This window comes from Mustelus asterias, chromosome 7, assembly GCF_964213995.1.
Source record: "Mustelus asterias chromosome 7, sMusAst1.hap1.1, whole genome shotgun sequence".
Taxonomy (NCBI): domain Eukaryota; kingdom Metazoa; phylum Chordata; class Chondrichthyes; order Carcharhiniformes; family Triakidae; genus Mustelus; species Mustelus asterias.
The window spans coordinates 55,368,890-55,396,290 of record NC_135807.1 but is presented as its reverse complement, the minus strand read 5'-3'; the positions used below and the strand labels follow the sequence as shown (position 1 = coordinate 55,396,290).

At 42.0% G+C, this 27,401-nt stretch overlaps 1 protein-coding gene across 4 annotated transcripts in view; it reads right to left on the bottom strand.

Moving 5' to 3' along the window:
- Positions 1-12,166: 12,166 nt before the first annotated feature.
- The window catches only part of LOC144495723 (tyrosine-protein kinase Yes), a 94,893-nt gene continuing 79,658 nt past the window's right edge, over positions 12,167-27,401 (bottom strand). For 2 of the 4 annotated variants that reach the window (XM_078216075.1, XM_078216077.1), the window contains 3 exons: positions 23,286-23,439; positions 23,063-23,194; positions 12,185-13,714 (listed from right to left, as the gene is read on the bottom strand). In XM_078216075.1, coding sequence (XP_078072201.1) covers positions 13,506-13,714; positions 23,063-23,194; positions 23,286-23,439 — 495 coding nt within the window. In that variant the 3' untranslated portion in view covers positions 12,185-13,505. Of the gene's footprint in view, positions 13,715-22,626; positions 22,734-23,062; positions 23,195-23,285; positions 23,440-27,401 lie in introns of all 4 variants that reach the window. The other 2 variants (XR_013498314.1, XM_078216076.1) reach the window with 2 other exon arrangements.

Sequence of the window (27,401 nt, the reverse complement as noted above, 5' to 3'; positions counted from 1 at the left end):
GGGAGGAGCGCATCGCCAAAGCCAGGCAAAAATTGGGATTGTGGGAGCAACACTCCCTCTCTATCACTGGAAAAAACCTTGTGATTCGATGCGAGGTTCTGTCCGTGTTGTTGTACGTGGCGCACATGTGGCCTCTCCCCAAATCCTGCGCAGCAGCAGTGACCCAGGCCATCTTCAAATTTATCTGGAGATCAAAGATGGATCGTGTCTGGAGGGAGGCAATGCACAAATCTCCAGAGAACGGAGGGAAAAACGTGCCCAACGCCACCCTCATCCTGATGGCCACCTTTGTGTGCGGCTGCATCAAGCTGTGTGTAGATCCTCGGTACAGTAACAACAAGTGCCACTATTTTTTGAGGTTCTACCTGTCCCAAGTGTTGTGGAGGATGGGTCTGGCCACATTGCCGCGGAACGCTCCAAGTAGTTGGACCGTACTGCAGCACCTGTCCTTCGTGGAGAAATTTTTCCGGAAACACACCTTTGACCACATGGCTATCAAGCAGTGGTCAGCACATAATGTCCTTGAGGCCCTGAGAGGAAAGGAGATGGTGGATCCTGTCAGATGGTTCCCTGAGCAGACTGTCAATGTCATCTGGCAGAATGTCTCATCACCAGAACTCACAAACAAGCACCAAGACCTGGCTTGGCTGGTGGTGAGAAGGGCACTTCCAGTCAGATCCTTTATGCACGCTCGAGGTCTCAACCTCACCGCACGCTGCCCTTGAAGCGGCTGCGGGGGTGATGAGATGGTCGCACACCTCCTTGTGGAATGTGCCTTTGCAAAGAAGGTCTGGAGTGAGATGCAGTGGTATTTGTCACGGTTCGTCCTGAGCAGCTCGGTGACGCAGGACTCTGTGCTCTACGGGCTGTTTCCGGGGACGCACACCGAGACAAATATCAACTGCTGCTAGAGGGTCATCAACTCGGTGAAGGACGCACTTTGGTCCGCCCAAAACTTGCTGATCTTCCAGCTGAAAGAATTGTCCTCGACCCAGTGTTGCAGACTACGTCTGAGGGACGCGCTCAAGCTTGGGACAGCCGCCGCAAAGGCACAATGGGGAAAGGCCTCAACCGAGGCAGACCAAGGGCCCGGTAACTGCAGAATACCCTCGGCCTGCGTAACTGTGTCCCAATCTGAAAAATAACAGCACACAGTAAACTCTGATGTATGTACATCATTTTAAGTAATGAAATGTAATGAATGTAATGTTTTGTAAATAAGCACTGTATTGTACTGTAAAAATGATTCTTTTGGATCTGTCGTTTTGCAATGTTTTATTTGAGGGTTTTTTTTATGAATAAAATATATTTTTGAAATTAAAAAAAAATTTGGTTCAGCCTTTTGGCTAAGATCAAGTGTAGTATGGACAGGCTACACTTGGTTGAGGTCATTAGGTTACATTTAAGCTTCATTTGAAGCAATTTTTAAAAGCGGCATCTCGGCCTTTTGGCTAAGATGCAAATGAGATCAAGCCTTGGAGGAGGTGAGTCTGCACCTACTCCAATCAGCTTGGCTCAGACAGGAGTGGAGGCCCTGTCTTGTCAGCTTGGATCGGAAATGTCTCAACTTGTTGAGACTCTGAATTGGACTTGATTTGATTGAATTGGAAAAGTATTAAAAATTTTTTTGACTCAATGGGGGAGAAATCCAACCTTGTTTCATCAGGCTATTAGGTGAAAGGTTAAGACTGTAAGAACCAATTCTGGATGTCCCTACCTCTGACTATGCAAATCAGTGTCTTAGCACTTGTCTTAAACCCAGTAACAAAATTAGTGAGTAAATGAGTAGAGCATGATGTACCATGGAGTTCATAGAATCATAGAAACCCTACAGTGCAGAAGGAGGCCATTCGGCCCATCGAGTCTGCACCGACCACAATCCCACCCAGGCCCTACCCCCACATATTTTACCCACTAATTCCTCTAACCTACGCATCCCAGGACTCTAAGGGGCAATTTTTTAACCTGGCCAATCAACCTAACCCGCACATCTTTGGACTGTGGGAGGAAACCGGAGCACCCGGAGGAAACCCACGCAGACACGAGGAGAATGTGCAAACTCCACACAGACAGTGACCCGAGCCGGGAATCGAACCCAGGACCCTGGAGCTGTGAAGCAGCAGTGCTAACCACTGTGCTACCGTAGATCTTCCGCAGCCTAACCAGCGGTCCCTTTAAGAACTTTTAAATCATTTGGAGGTCATCCACGAAAAGATAAGCAAACTTTTCCATTGTTTCATTTTTGTGGAACCAGGATGTGAACATATTTTATAATGGATGTCCATGGAAAGAGAGAGGAAGATAAGATTACATATCTGTCATCCAGTAAAAAAATGGTGATATATAGAGGGAGGTGGTGGGAAAGAGAGAGTGAGAGAGAGAGAGGTGGAAAGAGATGGAGGTGTAGTCAGAATGACACTATTAATCCAGAGACCCAGGTTAATGTTCTGGGTTCATATCCCATCATGTAATTTATCAATTAACTAAAACTGGAACTGAAACGTAGTCTCAGTAATGGTGGCATGAAGTTATCTTGATTTGTCATTAGTGAACCAGATGGGTTTTTATGTCCATTAGTGGAGGAAATCTGCCGTCCATACCTTGTCTGGCCTATGTTTGGCATTTGCTACCAAATAAACCTGTTGGACTTTAACCTGGTGTTGTTAAAACTCTTACTATGTATGACTCCAGACTCGCAGCCATGTGGTTGATTCTTAGCTCTGAAATCAACATCCTGGGGGTCAGCATTGACCAGAAATTGAACAGGACCAACTATAGCTAGTCTAGCTATACAAATACTGTGGTTACAACAGCTGGTCAAAGTCAGGTAACTCATCTCTTGCCCCCCCACAAGCTGCCATCATCTACAAGGCACAAGTCAGGAGTTTGATGGAATACTCCCCACTTGCCTGGAGGTGCACAGCTCCAACACTCTGGAGGCTTGACATGATCTAGGACAAAGCAGCCTGCTTGATTGGCACCCCGTTGACAACCAATCACTCCCTCCATCACCAATGCAAAGTAGCAGCCATGTGTATCATCTACAAGATGCCCTTCAGGAACTCACCAAGGTGCCCTAGACAGCACGTTCCAAGCCCACAGTCACCACCATCTAGAATGACGAGGGCAGCAGATACATAGGAACACCTTTACCTGGAGGTCCCCTCGAAGCCACTCACCAACCTGCCTTGGAAATATATTGCTGTTCCTTCACTGCCACTGGGTCAAAATCCTGAAACACTCCCTAACAGCACTGTGAGTGTTCCTACACTACATGGACTGCAGTGGTTCAAGAAAACAGCTCACCATCAACTTCTCAAGGGCAATACATGCTGACCTAGCCAGCGATGCCCACATTTCTGTGAATGAATTAAAATATGTTCTAATAAGCCATTCAGTTCAAAGGCAATTAGGGATTGGCAACAAACGCTGGCCTTGCCAGCAACTCTCATGTCCCATCAGAGAATAAAAATGAGATCACTCCAGCCATCTCCTGCACAATGTCAGCAAACTAAGAGGACATTGCTGAGTTTTTGCTCACTGTTTTGAAGAATCCAAAGCAATTTCTACACAAGATAAATATAGACACTGCAGAGCTGCACACATATATATCCCCAGATAATAGCTGTGGGTCGTAGGAGACATGCTGCAAAAGGTACACATAACTCTTTACAGCTGCCAATGAGAAAATGATATGGCCTGGATGTTGTGATCAACAGTGAAGCAAGGGTGCTTGCCACAGACCATGAAGTAAGTGTTGGACTTTAACCTGGTGTCGTGAGACTTCTTAATGAAGTAAGTCTCTCAGAGATCAAGCGATCCCTCTGCTGATAATTTCCAATGCCGGCATCTCCACATCATAATTTCAGCACCATCATTATGCAATGGTACATTCAGATATACCACATTCACCGGTTCCCCGTTGTCCACCGCTCTCATAATGTCCTTAAAGAATTCCAGTAAATTAAACATGACCTGCCTTTCATGAACCTATGCTGCGTCTGCCCAATGGGACAATTTCTATTCAGATGTCTCTCAATTTCTTCCTTGATGATAGATTCAAGCATTTTCCCTACTACAGAAGTTAAGCTAACCGGCCTATAGTTACCAGCCTTTTGTTTACCTCCTTTTTTAAACAGTGGCGTCACATTTGCTGTTTTCCAATCTGCGGGAACCATCCCAGAGTCCAGCAAATTTTGGTAAATTACCACAAGTGCATTTGCTATTTCCCCCGCCATGTCTTTTGGTACCCTGGGATGCATTCCGTCAGGGCCAGGAGACTTGTCTACCTTTAGCTCCATTAACTTGCCCAACACTACCTCTTTCGTGACAATGATAGTTTCTAGGTCCTCATCTGCCATCGCCATCTTGTCATCAATTTTTGGCATGTTATTTGTCTTCCACTGTGAAGACCGACACAAAATACCTGTTCAATGCCTCAGCCATTTCTTCACTTCCCATTATTAAATCCCCTTCTCATCCTCTAAAGGACCAATGTTTACCTTAGCCACTCTTTTGCATTTTATATATTTGCAGAAACTTTTGCTGTTTTTATGTTCGGAGCTAGTTTACTCTTATAATCTATCTTACTTTTCTTTTTAGCTTTTTTCGTGGCTTTCTGTTGATCTTTAAAGGTTTCCCAATCCTTTAGTTTCCCACTAATGTTTGCCACTTTGTTATTCTTTCAATTTGATATCCTCCTTTATTTCCTTAGATATCCATGGCTGGTGATTCCTTTTTCTACAATCCTTCCTTATCACTGGTATATACTTTTGCTGAGCACTGTGAAAAATCACTTTGAAAGTCCTCCACTGTTCCTCAATTGTCCCACCATAAAGCTTTAGCTCCCAGTTTACCTCAGCCAACTCCTCCCTCATCCTATTGTAGTCTTCTTTGTTTAAGCACAAGACACTGATATTGAATTTTACCTTCTCACACTCCATCTATATTTTAAGTACAACCATACTGTAATTGCTTCTTCCGAGAAGATCCCTAACTATGAGGTCATTAACTATTCCTGTCTCCTTACATAGGACCAGATCTAGGATAGCTTGCTGCCTCGTAGATTCCATTATGTACCGTTCGAGGAAACTATCCTGGATATATTCTATGAAAGCTTCCTCAAGGCTGCCTTGACCGATCTGTTTTGACTAATCGACATGTAGATTAAAAGCCCCGTATAATTGCCATACCGTTTTTACATGCATTAGTTATTTCTTTGTTTATTATTCGGTCCACCATGATGTTATTATTTGGCGGCCTATAGACTACGCCCATCAGTGACTTTTTCTCCTTCCTATTTCTAATTTCCACCCAAATGGATTCAAACCTTTTTCGCCATAGAATCTATATCATCTCTCACTATCACCTGATGTCATCCTTAAATATCAGAGCTACCCCACCTCCCTCATCTTCTTGTCTGCCCTTCCGAATAGTCTTATACTCCTGGACATTTAATTCCCAGTCATGACCACCCTACAACCATGTCTCTGTAATGGCCACCAAATCATACATTCACGATGATTTGTGCCGTCAACTTGTTTACCTTGCTTCGAATGCTGCGAGCATTTAGGTAAAGTGCCCGTATGCTAGTTTTTATACCTTCCTTTTGAATCCTAACATTGCCATTAATAATTTCTCCTGAGTTCTCCTTCCTTTTAACTTTTTTCATAATTTTCCATGTAGTTGAAACCTCCTCCCCTCATGCTAACCTGCTGCTTTGCTTCCTATTAACCATTATACTTCCCATAGTTTTATCCTTCCCTTATATAAAAATGCGTGGTGTGGCAGAACATTATAAAGCTGAAACAGAGCGCAAAGTTTATAAATGTCACAAGCGCCATTCGTTGTAACTCAATGTAAAGTCAAGGACTACCCTGTAGCTCAAAACGCTATTAATTAATCAATTAACAGCATTTCAGAATTGCAATTTATTCTTTCAAGGCAAATTCTGTTGTTGTCAAACTTAATACAGTAAGACATCTCACAACCCCAGGTTAAAGTCCAACAGGTTTATTTTGGAATCACGAGCTTTCAGAGCACTGCTCCTTCATCAGGTGAGTCTGCGATCTTCTTGGAGATCCTCTCCACTTCAATAAAAACAGTTGCCCCTGACTTAACAAGGTGCAATTTCTTAAAAGGTTTCAAGCGTGATGTGGGAAATGGCAAGTTGAAGTTCTCATTGATTTCGGGGATTGCCAGCTCTGCGGAAGTCCACATTAGAGCCTACATCCGAACCCCAGATCAGAACTGCAAGGTTTCTGTGCTAATCTGCACATTATTGACTTTCTGAAGTTGCAGTTAGCTTCAGATGGGTAAAATTGCCAGTTCTGCATCAGCAAAATTCAGACCAATGAATCTTAAGTGACTGTCTTTGCTGCCCTGGTACACCGAGAGTGGCGAGGTTATTTAATTTGCCAATTGTGACAAGGTAGGAAATTAACAGGTTCTATGCTGTTGTCTGACATGTCTGATCAGGTGTCAGGTGAAGGAAGCTACCCTGAAATGAGGGCCTGAACAGGCCAAAGATTCTTTTTGGCTTTAACTTGTTCTGTTACCATCTGTCTGGGGCCTTTACTGTGATCTCCAATATATTATGTGGGAGCCAAAACAAAGTACTCGAAAGAAGGTGGAACTCTTTTTATAGGAAATCGCTGCAATTAAGCATTCTTATCAAACGCTGGAGAGCAAAACAAACCAAGTACATGCAATGCTGCAGCATTACCGTAAAAGGAATAATGACTTGCATTCAAATAATGCCTTTAATGTAATATATCCCAAGGCATTTCACAGAAGTGAAGTCAGACAAAATTTGACACTGAGCCACAAGACACATTAGTATAGGTGAGCAAAACCTTAGTCAAAGAGGTAGGTTTCAAGGGAGAGTCTTAAAGAGAGATAGAGATGGAAGGGTTTCAGGAGGCAATTCCAGAATTTAGGGTCGAGACAAATGAAGGCACAGCCAATGGTGGACCAAAGAAAATTGGTGATGCACAAGATCTCAATATCTCTGAGGGTTACAGGGCTTGAGGAGGTTACACAGATTGGGAGTGGTGAAGCCATACAGGGATTTGGAAACAAAGCAAATAACTTTAAAATGAAGGTTTTGATGTAGAGGAGTTAATCTAGGTCGGGGTGATGGGCAAAATAGGATTTGGTGTGAGGTGGCATTAAGTAGCAGAACTTTGGACGATATCATATTTACAGAAGGCGAGGGGGCAGCAAGAACATATCGGAATAGCACAAATTACAGTGTGGATTTTCAGCTTCATATTAAGAAAGGGTGCCACATGAAAAAAATGACTCTCACCTGTAGATTAAAGGCTTTTTCTTGAGCATTCATGTTCCAGTGATTTGCTATTAACATAAAAGCCTCATTTATAATCCTGTAGGAAGCTTTAGAATAAAGCATTCAAGTCATAACAGTCTTAAACATTGAGATATAATGGTGGATGACTTGAAATATTTTTCTCATTTTTTAAACATACCTCCTTCATCCAAATAAATAGCCCATTATTCAATTAGGAGATAAACGATTGGTGCATTGTTCTTTGTCAGCTGCCTCCATGCAGAAGCTCGCTTTTGTATGGTTCTTTCTGTTGCTGTATTAAATGTGGTCTCAATGTGACATCCAAATTCAGCTCCCAAGACAAGGCAGCAACAAAGCTGATGCAAAATACCCACAAAACACGAGAAAATATGGTCTGCGTTGTCAGTGAGATAAATAAAAAGGGATTCTTGTATGAGAGTTTGCTTTAGATTCAAACAAACAAATGCATACCTATAGCATTCAGTTTATGACAAAATTGGCAGCCTTCATGCTATTTATTAGCTCACAAAATACTTTAATTGTTGAACTTCACAACTTGCCCTGGTAGCATTTGAACTTGATATCTATCTTTGGATTACATGCGCTACTACTGTAACAAATACATTACCATTACACATGTTGTAGATCGTCTCCATAGATTATAACATGATGGCTTGAGGTCTTGAAGTAGTTCAAGAAAGATTTGAATGCTATCATATGGATAGTAACAGCTCAATCAACATAGAAAAATGTTCAGAAGCCTGTCGCATGAAGAAAATTCTCACCATGCCAAGAGGAGAAATCAGGGAGAGGTGAGCAAAAAGTTAAAATGGTGGCTCCTAAAGCAGGAGAGGAAAATGCATTGGCAGGAAGATCTAGTACAGGCATTTTGGTCAGTTGGACTTGGCAGTTGAAAGTGTCTGGTGGGCCAATGTTGGGTGAAGGAAGGTAAGAGGGTGCAAGAGTACTGGTGTCACAGGAAATTTGGGTGGTTTGTAAGAGTTGGAAGACATGAAAGAAATCAAACATTACTTTAAAATGGATTTTGCTGGATCAAAAACATGGCTTCTAAAGGTCATATGATTTGCAAATTAGCTACAGTTCTGGAAACATCCAACAGTAATTACAGGACAAAGCTCAACCCTCATCCTTGTGGAATCTCACACTTATCATTACGTGGACCCATTACAACCAATAAAACAAGGGAAGAGCAGACAGTCTTTTGATGATTTATTATTGTCACATGTATTAACAGTGAAAAGTATTGTTTCTTGCACGCTATTCAGAAAAAACATACCGTTCATAGAGAAGGAAACAAGAGTGCGCAGAATGTAGTGTTACAGTCATAGCTAGGGTGTAGACGAAGATCAACTTAATGCAAGGGAAGTCCATTCAAAAGTCTGACAGCAGCAGGGAAGAAGCTGTTCTTGAGTCGGTTGGTACGTGACCTCAAATTTTTGTATCTTTTTCGTGAAGGAAGAAGGTGGAAGAGAGATGCATGGGGTCCGTAATTATGCTGGCTGCTTTGCCGAGGCAATGGGAAGTGTAGACAGAGTCAATGGATGGGAGGCTGGTTTGCGTGATGGATTGGGCTACATTCATGACCTTTTGTAGCTCCTTGTGGCTTTGCGCAGAGCAGGAGCCATACCAAGCTGTGATACAACCAGAAAGAATGTTTTCTATGGTGCATCTATAAAAGTTGGTGAGAGTCGTAGCTGACATACCAAATTTCCTTAGTCTTGAGAAAGTAGAGGCGTTGGTGGGCTTTCTTAACTATAGTGTCAGCACGGGGGACCAGGATAGGTTGTTGGTGATCTGGATACCTAAAAACCTGAAGCTCTCGACCCTTTCTACTTCGACCCCATTGATGTACATTTCCTGAAGTCAGTGACCATCTCCTTCATTTTGTTGACATTGAGGGAGAGATTATTGTTGCCGCACCAGTTTGTCAGTTTGTTCACCAGTCTGTCTCCCCAGTTTGGACTTAAAACAACGAGCAAGCCAGCAAAACTCGTTATAACTGTGGATGCACTACTAACCACCATCTATCTTCCAAGGTGAACAATGAATTTTGACCAGATGTGATATGTATGAGGGTTTCAGCAGCAAACAACCTGAGGCGGATGCAGTTATGGCACTGAAAATAGGCCGTTATTGTGATGGAGTTAGAAACACTGAGTTGGGTTGGGGAACATACTATTTGTGATGGGAACTTCCCAGCATTTAACTGCAAGAAATTAAGACTCAGCTGGAGAAAAGGTGTTGGACAGTCTGACAGCAAAGAGTTGAGAGCAATGGAGAGCCAAGTATTATTAATCCGCATGTGGAAGTTGATCTAGTTTACAGGTGATGTTGCCAAAGAGGACGAGGATGACAAAAAATGGTTCTGGGAAGATTCCATATTTGGCAGTAGAGGGGAAAGAGAAACCATTGCTGGAGACGCCTGGCTTAAAAGATAGGTAAAAGTTAAAAGATAGTTTACCCTAGTCCAACGCTGGCATCTCCACATTAAAAGATAGGTAACAGTGCAAAAGAGGAATTCAAATGCATCCTGATACTTTCCAGAGATATGTGTATTATCATTGTAAAACTCTAGATACTAAATCTTCAAAGGAATTTAAAAACTTCTAGGTTACAAGGATGAACTAACCTTGGCTGAAAATCCAGGAAAATCTGTTCCAATTTCACCCTGATTGGCTATGTGCATGTTAATATGATGGGGGAATAAATTCTCACGTCAGTAGTCAGCAAATGCAGTTACTCAGAAAGGAACATAAGAACTAGGCACAGGCAATTTAGCCCCTCGAACCTGTTCTGTCATTCAATACGATCTCATCTTGGCTGATCTCATCTTGGCTTTAATATCCTAGTTTATGGCTGAGTCTCTGGATGTGCACCCAATTTACAAGTGTCAAGTGCTTTAAGCATCACATGAAATTATCGTCTGATACAGACAGATGATACTTTTCCCTTTGAAGAACTACTTAAAGCTATTAGCCAAATCATGACTTGCAGTAAGAAAATGGAATTGTACCCTCAAGTGATATGTGCCTTGTTAATGCATTTACAAATATGGTTTAATATTCACCAGTCAATCCTTGTGGAGATGCAGGAAATCACCACAAATTCTAATTTGAGCTTAAATACCAGTAAGTGCTCTAGTAGCAGGTGGTATACATGGTGCATCTGTCAGGGTAATGAGATTTGGCAGTTGATCTTTTGAGTATTGCTACCTTTATGGTATTTGCTTTGGGTGGCACCAAAGAAATTGCTGATTATTTGAGGGTCTTACAGATTCTGAAAGAAACTGAGGAGTGTCAAACTTGATACCTTTAACAAGTTAACTCTGCAGCTACTGTGGAACAGACCTGGACAGTCTGAAATATAGCTTTACAAGTACCATGGACTAAAATTAATGAACTTGCACTAAGTTTTGATTAGCTATAAAGCTCCACAGGTACTAAATCCCCAAAGGAAATTTGTGACATTTGAGTTTAAACTTTTTTGGGTTCCAAGGATTTTATATAATTGATCAACCCTGGCTGAAAATGCAGGAAAATCTGTCCCAAGTTCTCCCAGGTTTGTTTAAGGCATGTTAATGTGTGGGGTAATAGATTCTGACATATCAAAGTCACCAAATCCAGTTGTGCAGCTTAAGTTGCACTTATAACTTCCTGCATCATTCCCCAATGTGGGAGCAGTCAAATCTTGGAGTAAGCAAAATAGAGCACAGCCTGACTGGAAAGCTGGTTACTTTACTTGTATGTTCATTAAGCTAAGGGACATTAATGCCAGATAATGGAAACAGCATCAAGCCAGGCATCTCACAAATATAAGTAAGGTCCACTTTATAATGTGCCTCACACCCCAACATTAAAAAAGCAATCTGGCCAATGTTGTTGCACATCACAAACTAGATTACAATTAATGCTAAATTAGAGACATTTTTGTGCTGTCAGTCCTGGTTTACGAAGGAATCTTCCATTCCATCAGCATAGGCTGGATTTGAATCCAAGCCCCAGAGGTGAAAAGGGGAATGTTCAACCCACACCAAGACTTAAACCCCCAAAAGTCAGCATATAAACATAAATGAAATCTTCACCAAAAGTCTCAAACAATTCTAATGTTTCAACTGTGTAGCATTAAAAACAATGAAAACAACACAGATTAACATATAAATTTAAACAACAGGGCACCTTTCTCTGGTATCCTAAATATTTTAACAAAAAAGTGGAATTACATTAGCTTAGCTCCTGTAATGTATTAAAAATAAGGTAAGAGACCATGTAACTCAAATGCAGTAGTGATATCCATCCTCCTATAGGGCTCAGAGATGTGGACTATGAACAGCAGGCATCTCAAAATCCTGGAGAAGTACCATCAGTGCTGCCTCTACAAGATCTGGCAGTCCATTGGCAGGATAGGTGCACCAATGTCAGTGTTCTTGCTCAGGCCAATCCCAGCATTGGACATGCTTGATCAGCTCCGCAGTGTGAACCACATTTTCTGCATGCCGGACCCGAGACTCCCAAAACATGCTTTATTGTGATCATCGACATAGGAGGTGATCCCCAGGAGGGCAGAGAAAGTGCTTCAAGAACACCCTCAAGCCTCCTTGAAAAAGTGAAACATCTCCACCGATACCTGAGAATTTCTGGCCTAAGACTGCCCGAAGTGGAGGAAAAACATCAGGGAAGGAGCTGAATACCTAGAGTTTCATTGCCATAGAATCCCCTATAGTGCAGAAGGTAGCCATTCAGCCCACTGAGTCTGCACCAACTCTTTGAAAGTGCATCTTTCCCAGGCCCAGCGAAAAGGGATCAAAATGTGAATTGCCTAAAATGAAGCCATCTTTTTCCAAGTGAGGCATTAATTAAGGTGACACAAATTAGTGTTTATTGACTGTACAAATGCTATTACAGGAATGATTCAGTTTACTAATTAAACAAAATGACATTACCAGAGAACATTTCTGGCAGTGGAGTTCTGATATTCGTACAGAAAAGACAACCAAGCTTGCTTATTTTCAATGTTACAAAAATCATAGAATCTGTCATTTCATAGAGACTTTTAAAACTGCTATCACAAAATAAATTGGAGGAGAAAAATGTACAAATGATGGCACTGATTAGGGTCTGTAGAACAATTTCCACAGCTAGAGCAAGTCCTGTAAACATTTGAAAGTTAGAATTCATTATCTGGAAATGCTGTTGCTCATTTTCAGGGCATTGTGCTTCACAATGATAAGATCATGACTAAGTTTCAGCATTCCTTCCCACAGTAGACAAAAAATCTGGCAGCTGCAGTTCACACATCATTGACACATCTTGCTTGGTCACTATCACAATTGCAGCAGTACCACTCCATTAATTATTGCTCGATATGTCTGGATCTGCAAGTTAGGATTATTTTGTTCATGATTTCTGATTTTCAGCATGTGTTTCTTTAGTAGAAATAAGCTATATCCTTAAATATCAAACCTTTTACAGTCACTAATGGACATTTGTTCATTCTGAAATCAACTATTCCTAACAAAAAAAATCAAAAAGCACCCCATACCTACCTCCATGAAGCTAATTGTACATGATTTCAAGTTTAAAAGAATTGTAGTTTAGTTTATAAACAATGTTACAAAACATTAGTTTCAATGAAATCCAAGCAAACTATGTATAAAAAATCTCATGCTGCATTTCCAGTTACATCAGTAGAAATATTGAACACAGTGCAATACTCACACATACGACCAAATTATTGGTCTCCCAATAAATCAAGATTAACTCTTGCACTCATTCTACATTTAACAGACCCTTTCAAATTTAGACTAAGTCAGATTGTTATATCAATACTCTAAAAAGTTAAAGACTTATTCCTCTCCAAAAATACAGGACTTTAGTTAATACCTAGGTTAGAATTTTATAAGATTGTATAAGTCTTCACATTTAGAAACATGGGCCTTGATGTTCCTACACCAAATTTAACCTAAAAATGATTAGTGTTCACAAAAATTCCTTTAATACCCTGATGTGGAATGGCAAAAGGATGAAAAGTGTTCAGTTCATGAAAAAAGTGGTTCTGTGCAACCGCGCAGTAGCATTCCAGATTGTGTATATCAATGTTGGTTCAGTATTGAATAGCAAGACACCATTTTGGAGTCCTTCAGTTTTGCAAACCAACAGCTTACTGCAGTTGACTTGATTTATAGATTATCTCCAGGTTGGTACTGGGGCTCTGTAGCAGTAAAGTAGTCTTCTAGGAAGGACTGTATATATTCAAACGTTGGCCTTTCATCTGGGTCCTTTTTCCAACACTGTTTCATGAGCTCATGGAGAGACTCTGGACATCCATGAGGGCAAGGCATTCTGTAGCCCCGTTCCACTTGCTCTAGAACCTCCCTGTTCACCATACCTAAGGAGTAGATTTGAATAATTAGCAAATGACATTTCTCTTTAATTAAAAGATTTCCCATTCCTTATCCAAAATGAAAAACCAGTACAATTTTACTGCAGCGATGACAAACTTGCACTGTGAATCCATTAAACAGAAACAAAATTCAAGGACAGATTTTACGTAGAATTCTTAAAAGATACCAAAGAATACCACTTTGAGTGTCTGGTTTGGCCTTAAAATCCCAAAACTATTTTTAGCCGTGCATTTTTATAAGCAAGATGATTGTTAGAAATCATAATTTCAACTATCCAATACAACAAAGTATTCATTTTACACCTTTTCTCAGCAGTCCACATTTTGGAGTTATGACAAAATGCAAATGCTGGCAAATTTGCCCAATTTTATCTTCTGAAAAGGCTAAATGGACTCTTTTCTCAATCGTGAGTGCCAGACTCCCCTCTCCTAGCTTGTAGTGTTACTTCACATTCTACTACACACTTCTGCATTGGCCTACAGATTTTCTAAAAGACTTGAGTCCATAAATGTAAGCTGATGCTTCAATATAGACTGGGAAGCTCCTATGACATGGTTCCATTCACAAGACCACATTATAGTTGAGACTGCATTATAAAGTGGTGTTTATAAAGAGGCGTGCGTGCGTGCATGTAAAGCAGTACAGGTTGTTGATGATCTGGATACCTCAAAATTTGAAGCTCTCGACCATTTCCACTTCATCACCGTTGATATAGACAGGGGCATGTCTGCCACTACATTTCCTCAAGTTGATGACTATCTCCTTTGTTTTTTTCCCCATAGAATCCCTACAGTGCACAAGGAGGCCATTCAGCCCATTGAGTCTGCAGTGACAACAATCCCACCCCAGACCCTATCCCCCCAGCTCCACACACTTACCGGGCTAATCCCTCTAACCTACACATCCCGGGACACTAAGAGGCAATTTAGCATGGCCAATCAACCTAACTTGCACATCTTTGGACTGTGGGAGGAAACCGGAGCACCTGGAGGAAACCCACGCAGACAAATCTGGGGAGAATGTGCAACCTCTACATAGACAGTGACCCAAGCCGGGAATCGAACCCTGGTCCCTGGAGCTGTGAAGCAGTAGAGTTAACCACTGTGCCACCCTAAATTTTTTCTGACATTGAGGGAGAGATTATTGTCATCATACCATTTCACCAGATTCTCTGTCTCTTTCCTGCACTCCATCTGGTCATTGTTTGAGATCCGACGCACTACGGTGGTATCAGCAAACTTGAAAATGGAGTTAGAGCAGTATTTGGCCACACCGTGATAAGTGCATAAAGAGTATGGGGCTGACGGCACAGCCTTGCAGGGCACCCGTATGGAGGATAACCATGGAGGACGTGTCGTTGCCTATCCTTACTGATTGCAGTGGGGTGATGAAATCAATAATTTAAAACTGTTTGCATTTATTCCTTGCCTCTGCCTTTGTCAGGTGTAACATGTTTTGAAGTTGTGTCACATCTGCAGCACTTGATTTTTCGTTAGTTTCTAACCATGTCAACAATTCATCTATGTAATGGATGACCGTATGGAATGAAGACACTCGCTTTGAGTCAGCGATATCATAGTCATCATCATCTTCATCTGGCCAAGTTCAGATGTTTCACACAGGCCAAAATTTAATCTTATTATCTCACTGGTAGCTGCTTGCATGTTGATATTGAGCTATGCGTTAATGTTGGCAGTAATTAGTTTGACTCCAAGCACAAACCTGATATTGTTATTGTGGAACCAGTCTGTAAATTGATGAAGTCATCCAGGCTGTGATGCCCAACGAGTATTAGCCTGGTTGTGATTTCTGATGATGGAAGTAGTGTGGTTTGGTAAATTTTCTGTTGAACAGAGTCAGCTTACGCAGAGTAGTTTTGATGTAACAAAAGTGATATGATTTCCTACAGCATCCGTTCTTATGGCTTGAGTTCCAATTTTGGACTGGTATCCATTGGGAAATGACAGTGTGTGTGTGAATTGTACTATAAATGGCAGAACCCTTAGGAACATTAACATCCAGAGGGATCTGGGCGGACAGGTTCACAGTTCCCTAAAAGTGGCAACACAGGTGGCCAGGGTGATTAAGACGACATATGCCATGTTTACTGGGGCATTGAGTACAGGAGTTGGCAAATCATGTTGCAGCTACAATGGGCGGCACGGTAACACAGTGGTTAGCACTGCTGCTTCACAGCTCCAGGGACCTGTGTTCGAATCCCGGCTCGGGTCGCTGTCTGTGTGGAGTTTGCACATTCTCCTCGTGTCTGCGTGGGTTTCCTCCAGGTGCTCCGGTTTCCTCCCACAGTCCAAAGATGTGCGGGTTAGGTTGATTGGCCATGCTAAAATTGCCCTTAGTGTCCTGAGATGCCTAGGTTAGAGGGATTAGTGGGAAAATATGTAGGGATATGGGAGTAGGGCCTGGGTGGGATTGTAGTCAGTGTAGACTCGATGGGCCGAATGGCCTCTTTCTGTGCTGTAGGATTTCTATGATTCTACATAAACCCTTGGTTAGACTGTATTTGGAGCATTGCAAGCAGTTCTGGTCACCACACTACCAAGACGTGGAAGCTTTTGAGTGTGCAAAGAAGGTTCACCAGGATGTTGCTTGGTCTCGAGGGTGTTGGCTATGAGGAGACCTTGAATAGACTGGGATTGTTTTCACTGGAAAGACGGAGGCTGAGTTAAAGTTAATTTATTAGTCACAAGTAGCCTTACATTAACAATTCAATCAGGTTACTGTGAAAATCCCCTAGTTGCCACACTCCGCCGCCTGTTCGGGTACATTGACTGAGAATTTAGCATGGCTATGTCTTTTGGACTGTGGGAGGAGACCGGAGTACCCAGAGGAAACCACGGGGAGAACGTGCAAACTCCACACAGACAGTGACCCAAGCTGGGAATCGAAACTGGGTTCCTGGTGTTGTGAGGCAGCAGTGCTAATCACTGTGCCACCCTGAAAGAGGTCTGATAGTTTTGTAGATCTCTATCAGGTCTCCTTCTATGAGAGGCATAGACAGGGTGGATAGTCAGAGGCTTTTCCCCAAGGTGGAAGTGTCAATTACAAGGGGGCACAGGTTCAAGGCGAGAGGGGGAAAGTTTAAAGGAGATGTGCGGGGGAGGTTTTTCACACAAAGAGTGGTGGGTGTCTGGAATGCGCTGCCAGAGGTGGTGGTGGAAGCAGGTACATTAGCAACAAAAGAGGCATCTGGATGGGCACATGAACAGGGAGGGAATAGAGGGCTATGGTTCAAGTAAGAGCAGAAGCTTTTTATTTAGCTTAGTTAGGGCATCATGATGGGCATGGGCTTGGAGAGCCAAAGGGCCTGTTCCTGTGCTGTACTTTTCATTGTTTTTTGACAATGGATTGTAAAACTGATTTCACATAACTGGTCAATGTTAGAGCCATTCTTGATAAATATTTGGGAAAAAGGATTAGTCTGCATTAGTCACAGAATCTGGTAAAAATCCCAGTCATGGATAATTTTAATCATACTTTGGGACAAGATGCAAGATAATCAAACCATCAAACAACTAGGAAAGAGCATCTCATGGAGCATAAAACCTTTCTGCCTCGGAGGGTGCAACCAATTTTAATATTTTGTTTCTACATAATTTGCTCATTTTCTTTTCCTGTTCACCATGGTTAAAGTGGTAAAGAATATGGTTATTCCTGATTGGTGGCACCCCAATCTTTTGGTTTATGGGACAGTTGGGGGAGGGGCAGAAAGAGAAAAAAGGATGGACTGGAAGTTTTGGCACATTTATGCACACACTAAGCTTTTAATGGCACTTTTCCATGACTCTGCTGTTAATAATACTTGCGTCATTACCATAGATCCTGACTGGAGGACATGTGCACTCCTCCCAAAGCAGTGGTAACTGTCTTACTTTGGAAATAAATATTTTTAATATTCATTCACTGAACAGTGGTAGCGTTGGAATGGAGAGTTGGCATTGTACTTGGCAAGTGTACGCTGGAGAACAGCATGGAAAAGACAGTCAGCTAATGGAAAAGGCAAATCTAATGCTAAAATATGAAAAAAACCACCTCAGGCCATCGTTTTTTTAATTATGCTTCAAAATCATGGAGCCACACAATCCATAAATAAGGTACAGATTTAATTTTGACATGCCAAAAATGAGTGACAGCATTGCTGACAATGTTAAAACTTCCACAAACCAAAACAACAATTCCAGTTAAAAACGCTATTGCCTTTGTTGCACGTGTTCCAAATTAGGTCAATTGAATTATTTAAATATGCATCGTGGATAGGGGGTGCCTTGGGCAAGCATGTAACCATAAAGGACCATTGTAAAAACATTAAGGAGATGCAGCCACTAAAGCTAAATAAGTGAATCCCTGTAACTAAAAAAAGTCAATAGCTTTTAAAATTCTCACCAATCAGATGGATCTGTCCATGACAGTGTCAGAGTGACTACCACACAGTCCTTGTGGAGGCAAAGTCTCGACTTCATATTGAGATACCCTCCATCGTGTTGTGTGGCACTGCCACTGTGTTAAATGAGAGGGATCTCAAACAGATCAAGCTTGGGCATCCATGAGATGCTGGGGACCATCAATGGCAGAATTATACTCAACCACAATCTGTAATCATGGCCTGACATATCACCCTCTCTACTATTACTACCAAGCCAGGGGATCAACCTTGGTTCAATGAAGAGTGCAGGAGGACATGCCAAGAGCAACACCAGGCGTACCTAAAAATGAAGTGCCACTGTGTACAGTCCTGGTCACCCTATTATAGCAAGGATATTATTAAAGTAGAAACAATCCTCAGCCAGAAGTGCCAAGTGAATGATCTATCTCAGCCTCCTCCAGAGGTCCCCAGCATCACAGATATCAGTCTTCAGCTAATTTGATTCACTCCATGTGATATCAAGAAATTGCTGAAGGCACTGGGTACTACAAAGGCTATGGGCCTTGAAAATATTCTGGCAATAACACTTGTGCTCCAGAACTTTCCGTGCCCCTAACCAAGCTGTTCCGTACAGCTACAGCACAAGCATCCACCCAGCAATGGGGAACATTGCCCAGGTATGTCCTGTATGTAAAGAACAGGGCAAATCCAACCCGGCCAATTACCGTCCCATCAGTCTACTCTTGATCATCAGTAAAGTGATGAAACTCCCCAACAGAACTATGGGTGTACCTACACCTCAGGTATTGAGGTGGTTTAAGGCAGCAGTTCACCATCTCCTTCTCAAGGGCAATTAGGGATGGACAATAAATGCTGATTTGGCCAGTGACACCCACATCCTGTAAATGAATTTAAAAATAGCTTTAAAGTGCGGTGGAAGCAACAGCTGAAAGTGATGGGACGAATTCTAATAGGGAGGGTTAAAACAGATTGGTGGGACAATGGTGCAGCAGCACGAGCACTGATCCCCTTGCTTAATGGCTGAAGTGGACACACTGCTGCAGGTGAATGTGAAGACTGTGAATCCCGTTCAGAACTCAATAACATCCCAAGAGGACAGCAGTGCTTCACAGCTGTCAGGAATAGGTGATATGCTCAATTTCTAATATCAGAAGAATAAGAACTAGGAGCAGAAATAGGCAATTCAGCACCGAGCCTGCTCCACCATTTAATACGTTCATAGCTGATCTCATCTCAGCCTCAACTACACTTACCTGCCCATTCACCAGAGCTCTTCAAACCCCTAACCAATTAAAAATCTGCCCAACTCTTCCTTAAATTTACTCGAAGTTCTGGATCCACCATGCTCTGGGGTAGTGGATTCCATAGACTCACGATCCTTTTAGAGAAATAATTTCTCCTCATCTCGGTTTTGAACATGCTATCCCTTATTCTAAAACCAAGACCTCTTGTTATAGATTGCCCAACCAAGAGGAAAAATCCTCTCCACATCCACTTTGTCAATTCCCCTTATTCAATGCAACTACATCTGTCCTCAAATAAGGGGAACGAAACTGCACACAATATTCTAAGTGTGGTCTCATCAATGCTTTGTACAGGAGCAGCAACACTTCACTATTTTTATATTCTATTCCTTTAGCAATGAATGCCAAAATTCCATTTGCCTTCCTTATTACCTGTCATACATACTAGTTTCTGCGATTCATACACGAAAACACCCAGATCCCTCTGCACCGAAGCACTACGAAGTTTCTCTCCATTTAGATAGTAATTTGCCTTTGCATCTTTATGTGCTTATAGAAACTTTTGCAGTCTGTTTTTATATTTTGTGCTAGTTTTCTTTCATAACTTACGTTTGCTCTTTTTATTACTTTTTTTAGTGATCCCTTGTTGATCTTTAAAAGCTTCCCAATCTTCCAGTGTGCCACTGGCCTTTGCAATATGGTATGCCTTTGTTTTTGTCTTTATGGTATCCTTAACTTCCTTGCTTAGTCATAGAAGTCTTTCTCCCCCTCTTACTACCTTTCTTCCTCTCTGGAATTTTACTTGTGAGGACGTGAATGTCTCCTTATATTTCTGTCACAGATCATCAACTATCTTACCTTGTAGTCTTCCTGCCCAGTTCACTAGGGCCAAATCTGTCCTCATGCCTATGTAATTTCCTATGTTTAAATCCTGAATGCTAGTGTGGGACTCCAGTTTCTTGTCCTCAAACGGAATTTGAAATTCTAGCATGCTATGATCACTCTTCCCTAGAGGATCCTGAAGAGATAATTAATTAATCCCTCCTCATTATACAACACCAAATCCAGAATAACCCACTCTCCGGTTGGTTCCACAAAATATTGCTCCAAAAAACAATCCCTAATACATTCAATGAACTCTTCCTTGAGGCCACCCTTGCTAATTTGATTATTCCAGTCCATATGCATGTTGAAATCACCCATGAGTATTGCCGTTCATTTCTTGCAAGCCCTCAGTATTTCTTAAAACCCCTCAGTATTTCTTAAAACCATGTGCCACTGTGGAACTACTGTTTGGAGACCTTTAGGTTACTCCCACCAGGGCCCTCTTTCCCTTGCTATTTCTTATTTCTACCCAGAGCGATTCTATATCTTGGACTCCAGTTCTATATCATTTCTCACTACAGCACTGATCGCTGCCTTCACCAAAAAAGCTACACCACCTCCTTTTCTTTCTCTCCTATCCTTCAAAAATACTGAGTACCCTTGAACATTCAATTCCCAAACCTGGTTTCCCTGCATCCATGTCTCAGTAATTGCCACTAAATCATACCCACTTCTCACAATTTGTGGATGTTAACTCAATTTTATTCTGAATGCATCGTACATTCAAATACAAAGCCTTTAAATTCATTTTATTATCCAATTTCCCTCCTCTTGTTTGATCCTTAGTGCAAAATGACTTTCATAAGATTTAACACTACCTTTTGCTTTCTGTTGACACTCAGACTCATCACTAACCTGTACAACTATCATTAACTTGTACTGCTACTTTCTTTAACCTTGACTTCCTAATTTTCCATGCAACTGAACCCTCAGCCCCACTCTTTAGTTTAAAGCCCTCTCTACTTCTCTAGTTATATGGTCCACGAGAACACTGATCCCAACATTGTTCAGATGTAGACTATCCCAACGGTACAGCCCTCACTTTCCCCAGTGTTGATGCCAGTGCCCCACAAACTGAAACCCACTTCTCCCACAACAGTCTTTGAGCCACGTATTCATCTCTAATTTTTTGTACTCTTTGCCAATTTTCATGTGGCTCAGGTAATAATCCAGAGATTCTAACCTTGAGGATCTGTTTTTTAATTTAGTGCTTAATTCCTCAAACTGCCTATACAGAACCTCTGTCCTTGTTCTACCTATGTCACTGATACCTATATGGACCATGGAATCCTCCTCGTCCCACCGCAAGTTCCTCTCCAGCCTAGAGCAGATGTCCCGAATGAACCCTAGCACCGGGCAGGCAACATAGCCTTTGAGATTCTCAATTCTGCCAACACAGAAAAATGTCTATTCCCCTGACTATAATATCCCAAATTACGACGACATTTGTCTTTTCTCCCTTGACTTGAATGGCTCCCTGAACCACAGAGCCATGGTCATTGTGATCATCTTCCCTACAGTCCTGCTTTCATCCACATAGGGAGCAAGAATCTCAAACCTGCTGGACAAGGGCAAGGGCTGAGGTGTCTGCAGTGCTCTCTCTTGGATCCCTTTCCCTGCTTCACTTGCAGTCACATCCTCCTGTCCCTGACCACTGACAGAATATAGGCAGTTAATCTTACTGCCTCATGAAACAGCAGTCAGGTAACACTCCCCTTCCCTGATGCGTCACAATGTCTGAAGCTCAGACTAGAGCTCACTGACTCTGGGCCAAAGTTCCTCGAGCAACCAACATTGCTGCAGATGTGGTCGCTATGAACCACAATATACCAGCAGCATATGGAAGAAATTGGGCGTTAAGCAATCTGGCAAGGCTGAGCAACAGTTACATGCAAATACCCCATGATGTAATGCCACAAAGTGTTGTCTATCGATCAGTCGTATTTTCAGTTTGCCATGAGAATCCTTCACACAGTTTTACAGTTGTGTCTTTGCATTGCCTGCAAGGCATACAGTCAAAATGCAATGTCCAATTGACAGCCTTATTACATGCACATTTACCGTTGCCCTCACATATCAAAGCTATGAACGAACCTTCCCATTTTTCAACACCTGGGAGAAGCTCATGTTAGGCTCAGGGCAGTTGTAAGCTTGCATTTTAGGAAATGCGCCAATGTGGTGACATCCAGTAGAAGGGAAAGGAAACGCAAGCAGCAACCATGCTGACTGACACATTATTCACCTGTTTAATTTATGCAGGGGCAGCATATTAGTTCCTTTGCAGCACTAGCCAGAAATGAATGATTTACATGCACAACTGTAGAATGCAGTAGAGGTCTTGCAAACTGGTTGCAAATGTTCCTACCACAGATGGGAAAGTTCTGCTCTCCAGACCCAGAGCAAGCTGAAGCAGCTGTCTCGTCAGTAGCAGTCGTTGCATCAAGTCTAGATCAACTCATTTTAACGCAAATCCTGCAGAATTATGCTAGGTATTAATTTAAATATTTTTACATCAATTCTGGGAGCTTAATAAGACCTAAGGCATAAAATGCACAAGCATTTCCATTTACTAAATATAGAAAATTGACTTACAGCTCAGAAAGAAAGTGGGGTGGAGTATACTATTCCAATTACGCACTGCCTGATTTGGGAACACACCTACTTTCCTGATGTACAGGACCAGGACATAGGCACTCAAGTTACATCTCTGAAAATCAACTTCCCTCCATTAAATGAAACATCTGAACATTTTAGCATTTTATTGGAAGACCGATCAGTCAATAATTTTGCCTTTTGTTTACCTGGATATGGCACTCTTCCCTTAGTAACCAGCTCTATCAACAGAATTCCAAAAGACCACACATCAGATTTGATTGTAAATCGCCCATATAAAGCAGCCTCTGGAGCTGTCCATTTGATAGGAAATTTGGCTCCTAAATGAGAGGAACATAATTATTGATGGGACCAATATAGCTTTACAAACTTGTGCATGCTTCGAACAAAGATGGAATAACCAATCTTTACCTTGTCTTGCTGTGTATTCATTGTCTTCAATCAATCGTGCCAAACCAAAGTCTGCAATTTTACATACGAGATTGTCACCTACAAGGATATTGGCTGCCCTCAGGTCTCTGTGGATGTAGTTCATTCGTTCAATATACGCCATGCCATCAGCAATCTTAGTGAACACAAAAGTTTGGATTTTAGCAGGAATTTCACAATTTATCAATAATAAGTAGAATGATACAAATTCAGCATTTGTTGTTAGAATAGCACTTTTTTTTTACTATCAAGTAGAAACATCGAAACAGAAAATAGGGGCAGGAGGAGGCCATTTGGCCCTTCGAGCCTGCTCCAGCATTCATTACGGTCATGGCTGGTTGTCCAACTTAATAGCCTAATCCTGCATTTTCCCCATCTTTGATCCCATTCGCCCCAAGTGCTGTATCCAACCACCTCTTGAATACATTCAATGTTTTGGCATCAACTACTTCCTGTGGTAATGAATTCCACAGCTCACCACTCTTTGGGTGAAGAAATGCCTCCTCATCTCCATCCTAAATGCATCCTTGTATCCTCAGACTGTGACCCCTGGTTCTGGACTCCCCCCCCGCTCCCTTCAACATCGGGAACATCCTTCCTGCATCCACCCCATCTAGTTCTGTTAGAATTTTAAAAGTCTCTGAGATTCCCCCCTGCTCATTTGTCTGAACTCCAGCAAAAACAATCCTAACCCAGTCAATCTCTCCTCATACATCAGTCCCGCCATTCCCAGAATCAGCCGAGTAAACCTTCGCTGCACTCCTTCGAGAGCAAGAATATCCTTCCTCAGAAAAGGAGACCAAAACTGCACACAATATTCTAGGTGTGCTCACCAAGGCCCTGTATAATTGCAACAACACATCCCTGCTCCTGTACTCGAAACCTCTCGCAATGAAGGCCAACATACCATTTGCCTTTTTTACCGCCTGCTACACCTGCATGCTTACCTTCAGTACTGTTGCACAAGGACACCCAGGTCCCGCTGCACAATCCTCTCTCCCAATTTACAGCCATTCAGGTAGTAATCTGCCTTCTTGTTTTTGCTTCCAAAGTGAATAACCTCACATTTATCCAAATTATACTACATCTGCCATTGATTTGCCCACTCACCCAACCTGTCCAGATCATGAAGAAGGATCTCTGCATCCTCGTCATAGTCCACCCTCCCACCCAACTTGGTATCAACTGCAAACTTTATGTTACATTTTGTTCCCTCATCCAAATCATTAATACATATCGTGAATAGCTGGCGTCCCAGCTCTGATCTCTGTGGCAGCCCACTAGTTAATGCCTGCCAATTTGAAAAGGACCCATTAATTCCTGCTATTTGTTTCCTCTCTGCCAACCAGTTTTCTAACCATCTCAATACACTTCCCCCATTCCCAGCTTTAATCTTGCTCGATAATCTTCTATGTGGGACTTTGTCAAACGCTTTCTGAAAGTCCAAATATACCACATCAACTGGCTCCCCCTTGTCAACTCTACTCATTACATCTTCAAAGAATTACAACAGATTTGTCAAGCATAATTTCCCCATCATAAATCCATGCTGACTCTGTCTGACCCTATCACTGCTTTCTAAATGCTCTGCTATAAAGTCCATGATAATGGATTCGAGAATTTTCCGCACTACCGATGTTAGGCTTCCTGGTCTATAATTCCCTATTTTCTCTCCACCCCACCTTTTGAATACTGGAGTGACATTAGCTACCCTCCAATCTGCAGGAATTGTTCCAGAGTCCATAGAATCCTGGAAGATGACCACCAATGCATCCACTATTTCTTGAGCCACTTCCTTAAGTACTCTGGGATGTAGATTATCAGGCCCTGGGAATTTGTCCACCTTCAATCCCATCAATTTTCCCAGCACCATTTCTCTACTAATATTGATCTCCCTCAGTTCTTCCCTCTCACTAAATCTTGCATTCTCCATCATTTCTGGTATCTGATTTGTGTCCTCTTTTGTGAAGACAGAACCAAAGTGTGTATTCAGTTGCTCAGCCAGTTCTTTGTCCCCTATTATACATTCCCTCATTTCTGTCTTTCTCTTCACGTATCTACAGAAACTCTTAGATTTTATGTTCCCTGCAAGCTTACTTTCGTACTGTATTTTCCCCTTCTTAATCAATCCCTTGGTCCTTCTTTGCGGAATTCTAAACTGCTCCCAATCCTCAAACCTATTCTTTTTCTTGGCCAATCTGTATGCTTCTTCCTTGGATCGGATACTCTCTTTAATTTCCTTTGTAAGACATGGATTGGCCCCTCTTATCTATTTTGCTTTTGTGCCAGACAGGAACAAACAGTTGCTGCAGTTCCAACACACGTTCCTTGAATGTTTGCAATTGCCTATCCATTGTCATCCCTTTAATTAACTCTCCTCAATCTATCAAGCCCAACTCATGCCTCGTATCTTCATAGTTTATTTTATTAAGATTCAGCACTCTAGTCTCCGAATCAACTACTTCACTTTCCATCTTGATAAAAAATTCTGTCATATTATTGTCACTCATCCCCAAGGGGGTCTCGCACAGCTAGATAGGCAATGATTCTCTTCTCATTACACAGTACCCAGTCTGAGATGGCCTGCTCTCCAGTTGGTTCCTCCACATATTGGTCAAGAAAACCATCCCTGGAATTGCTCTTCTACAGCATTGTGGCTAATTTGATTTGCCCAATCTATGTGCAGATTAAAATCACCCATGGTCAACAATATTCCCTTTTCACATGCATCTCTAATTTCATGTTTAATGCTATTCCCAACATCACCACTGCAGTTCGGGGGTCTATATGACACCCATTAATGTTTTTTGTCCCTTGGTATTTCTCAACTCTACCCATACGGACGCCACATTGTCAGAGATAATATTCTTTCTCACTATTGTGTTAATTTCCTCTTTAACCAGCAGTGCCACTCCACCACCTTCTGTCTTATGTCTGTGCTTCCTGAATACTGAATCGCCTGGGACATTCAATTCCCATCCTTGGTCACCCTGCAGCCATATCTCCGCAATCCTAATTATATCGTACCCATTTACATTTATCTGTGCAATTAATTCATCCTCTTTATTGCAAATGCTCCATGTGTTAAGGCACAGAGCCTTTAAGCTCGCCTTTTTAACATCGTTTGTCTCGCTTCCAATATTTTTCTCTATAGGCCTGTTTGAATTTTGTCCTTGGTTTCTCTTTTCTACCTTTTGTTTTTGTCCTTGCTCCCTCCTTCTCAGACTCCTTGCATAGCTTCCCATCTCCCTGGCATATTAGTTTAAACGCTCCCCAACCGCTATAGCAAACAGTCCCCCTAGGACATCAGTCCCAGTCCTGCCCAGGTGCAACCCATCCAATTTGTACAGGTTCCACCTTCCCCAGAACCGGTCCCAATGCCCCAGGAATTTGAAACCCTCCCCTTGACACCATCTTTTCAGCCACGTATTCATCCGATATATCCTGTCATTTCTACTCTAATTAGCACGTGGCACTAGTAGTAATCTTGAGATCGCTACTTTTGATGGTCCGATTTCTTAACTTTCTTCCTAGCTCCCTGTATTCTGCTTTTAGGACCTCATCCCTTTGTTTTTTACCTATGTCGTTTGTTCCGACCAGTGGTTGTTCACCCTCCCCCTCCAGAATGTCCTGTACCCACTCGAAGACATCCTTGACCTTAGCACCAGGGAGGCAACATATCATTCTGGAGTCTCATTTGTGGCCACAGAAACGCCTGTCTATTCCCCTTATAATGGAGTCCCCTATAACTATTGCACTGGCACACTTTTTAACCTCTCCCTTCTGTAGCAGAACCAACCGTAGCTGGGACATAAAAATGAATCACTTGCGAGAATTAGCGAAATTACTACAGGTCGAGTAACCTTTATCTGAAACCTTTGGGGCTAATTGTGTTTCGGTGTTCAGATATTTTTGGCTTATTCTTGAAATTATTGTTGGTATTATTCTTGGAATTTACACACTTAATTTTACCATCTGCAGAATAATGACAGGAAGAATAAGGGATAACAGATTGTATTAGCAAAACATATAAATCAATGACAAAATAAGTTTGGATATGTCAGAATCATTGTTTCAGCTGATACTCAAATAAGGGCT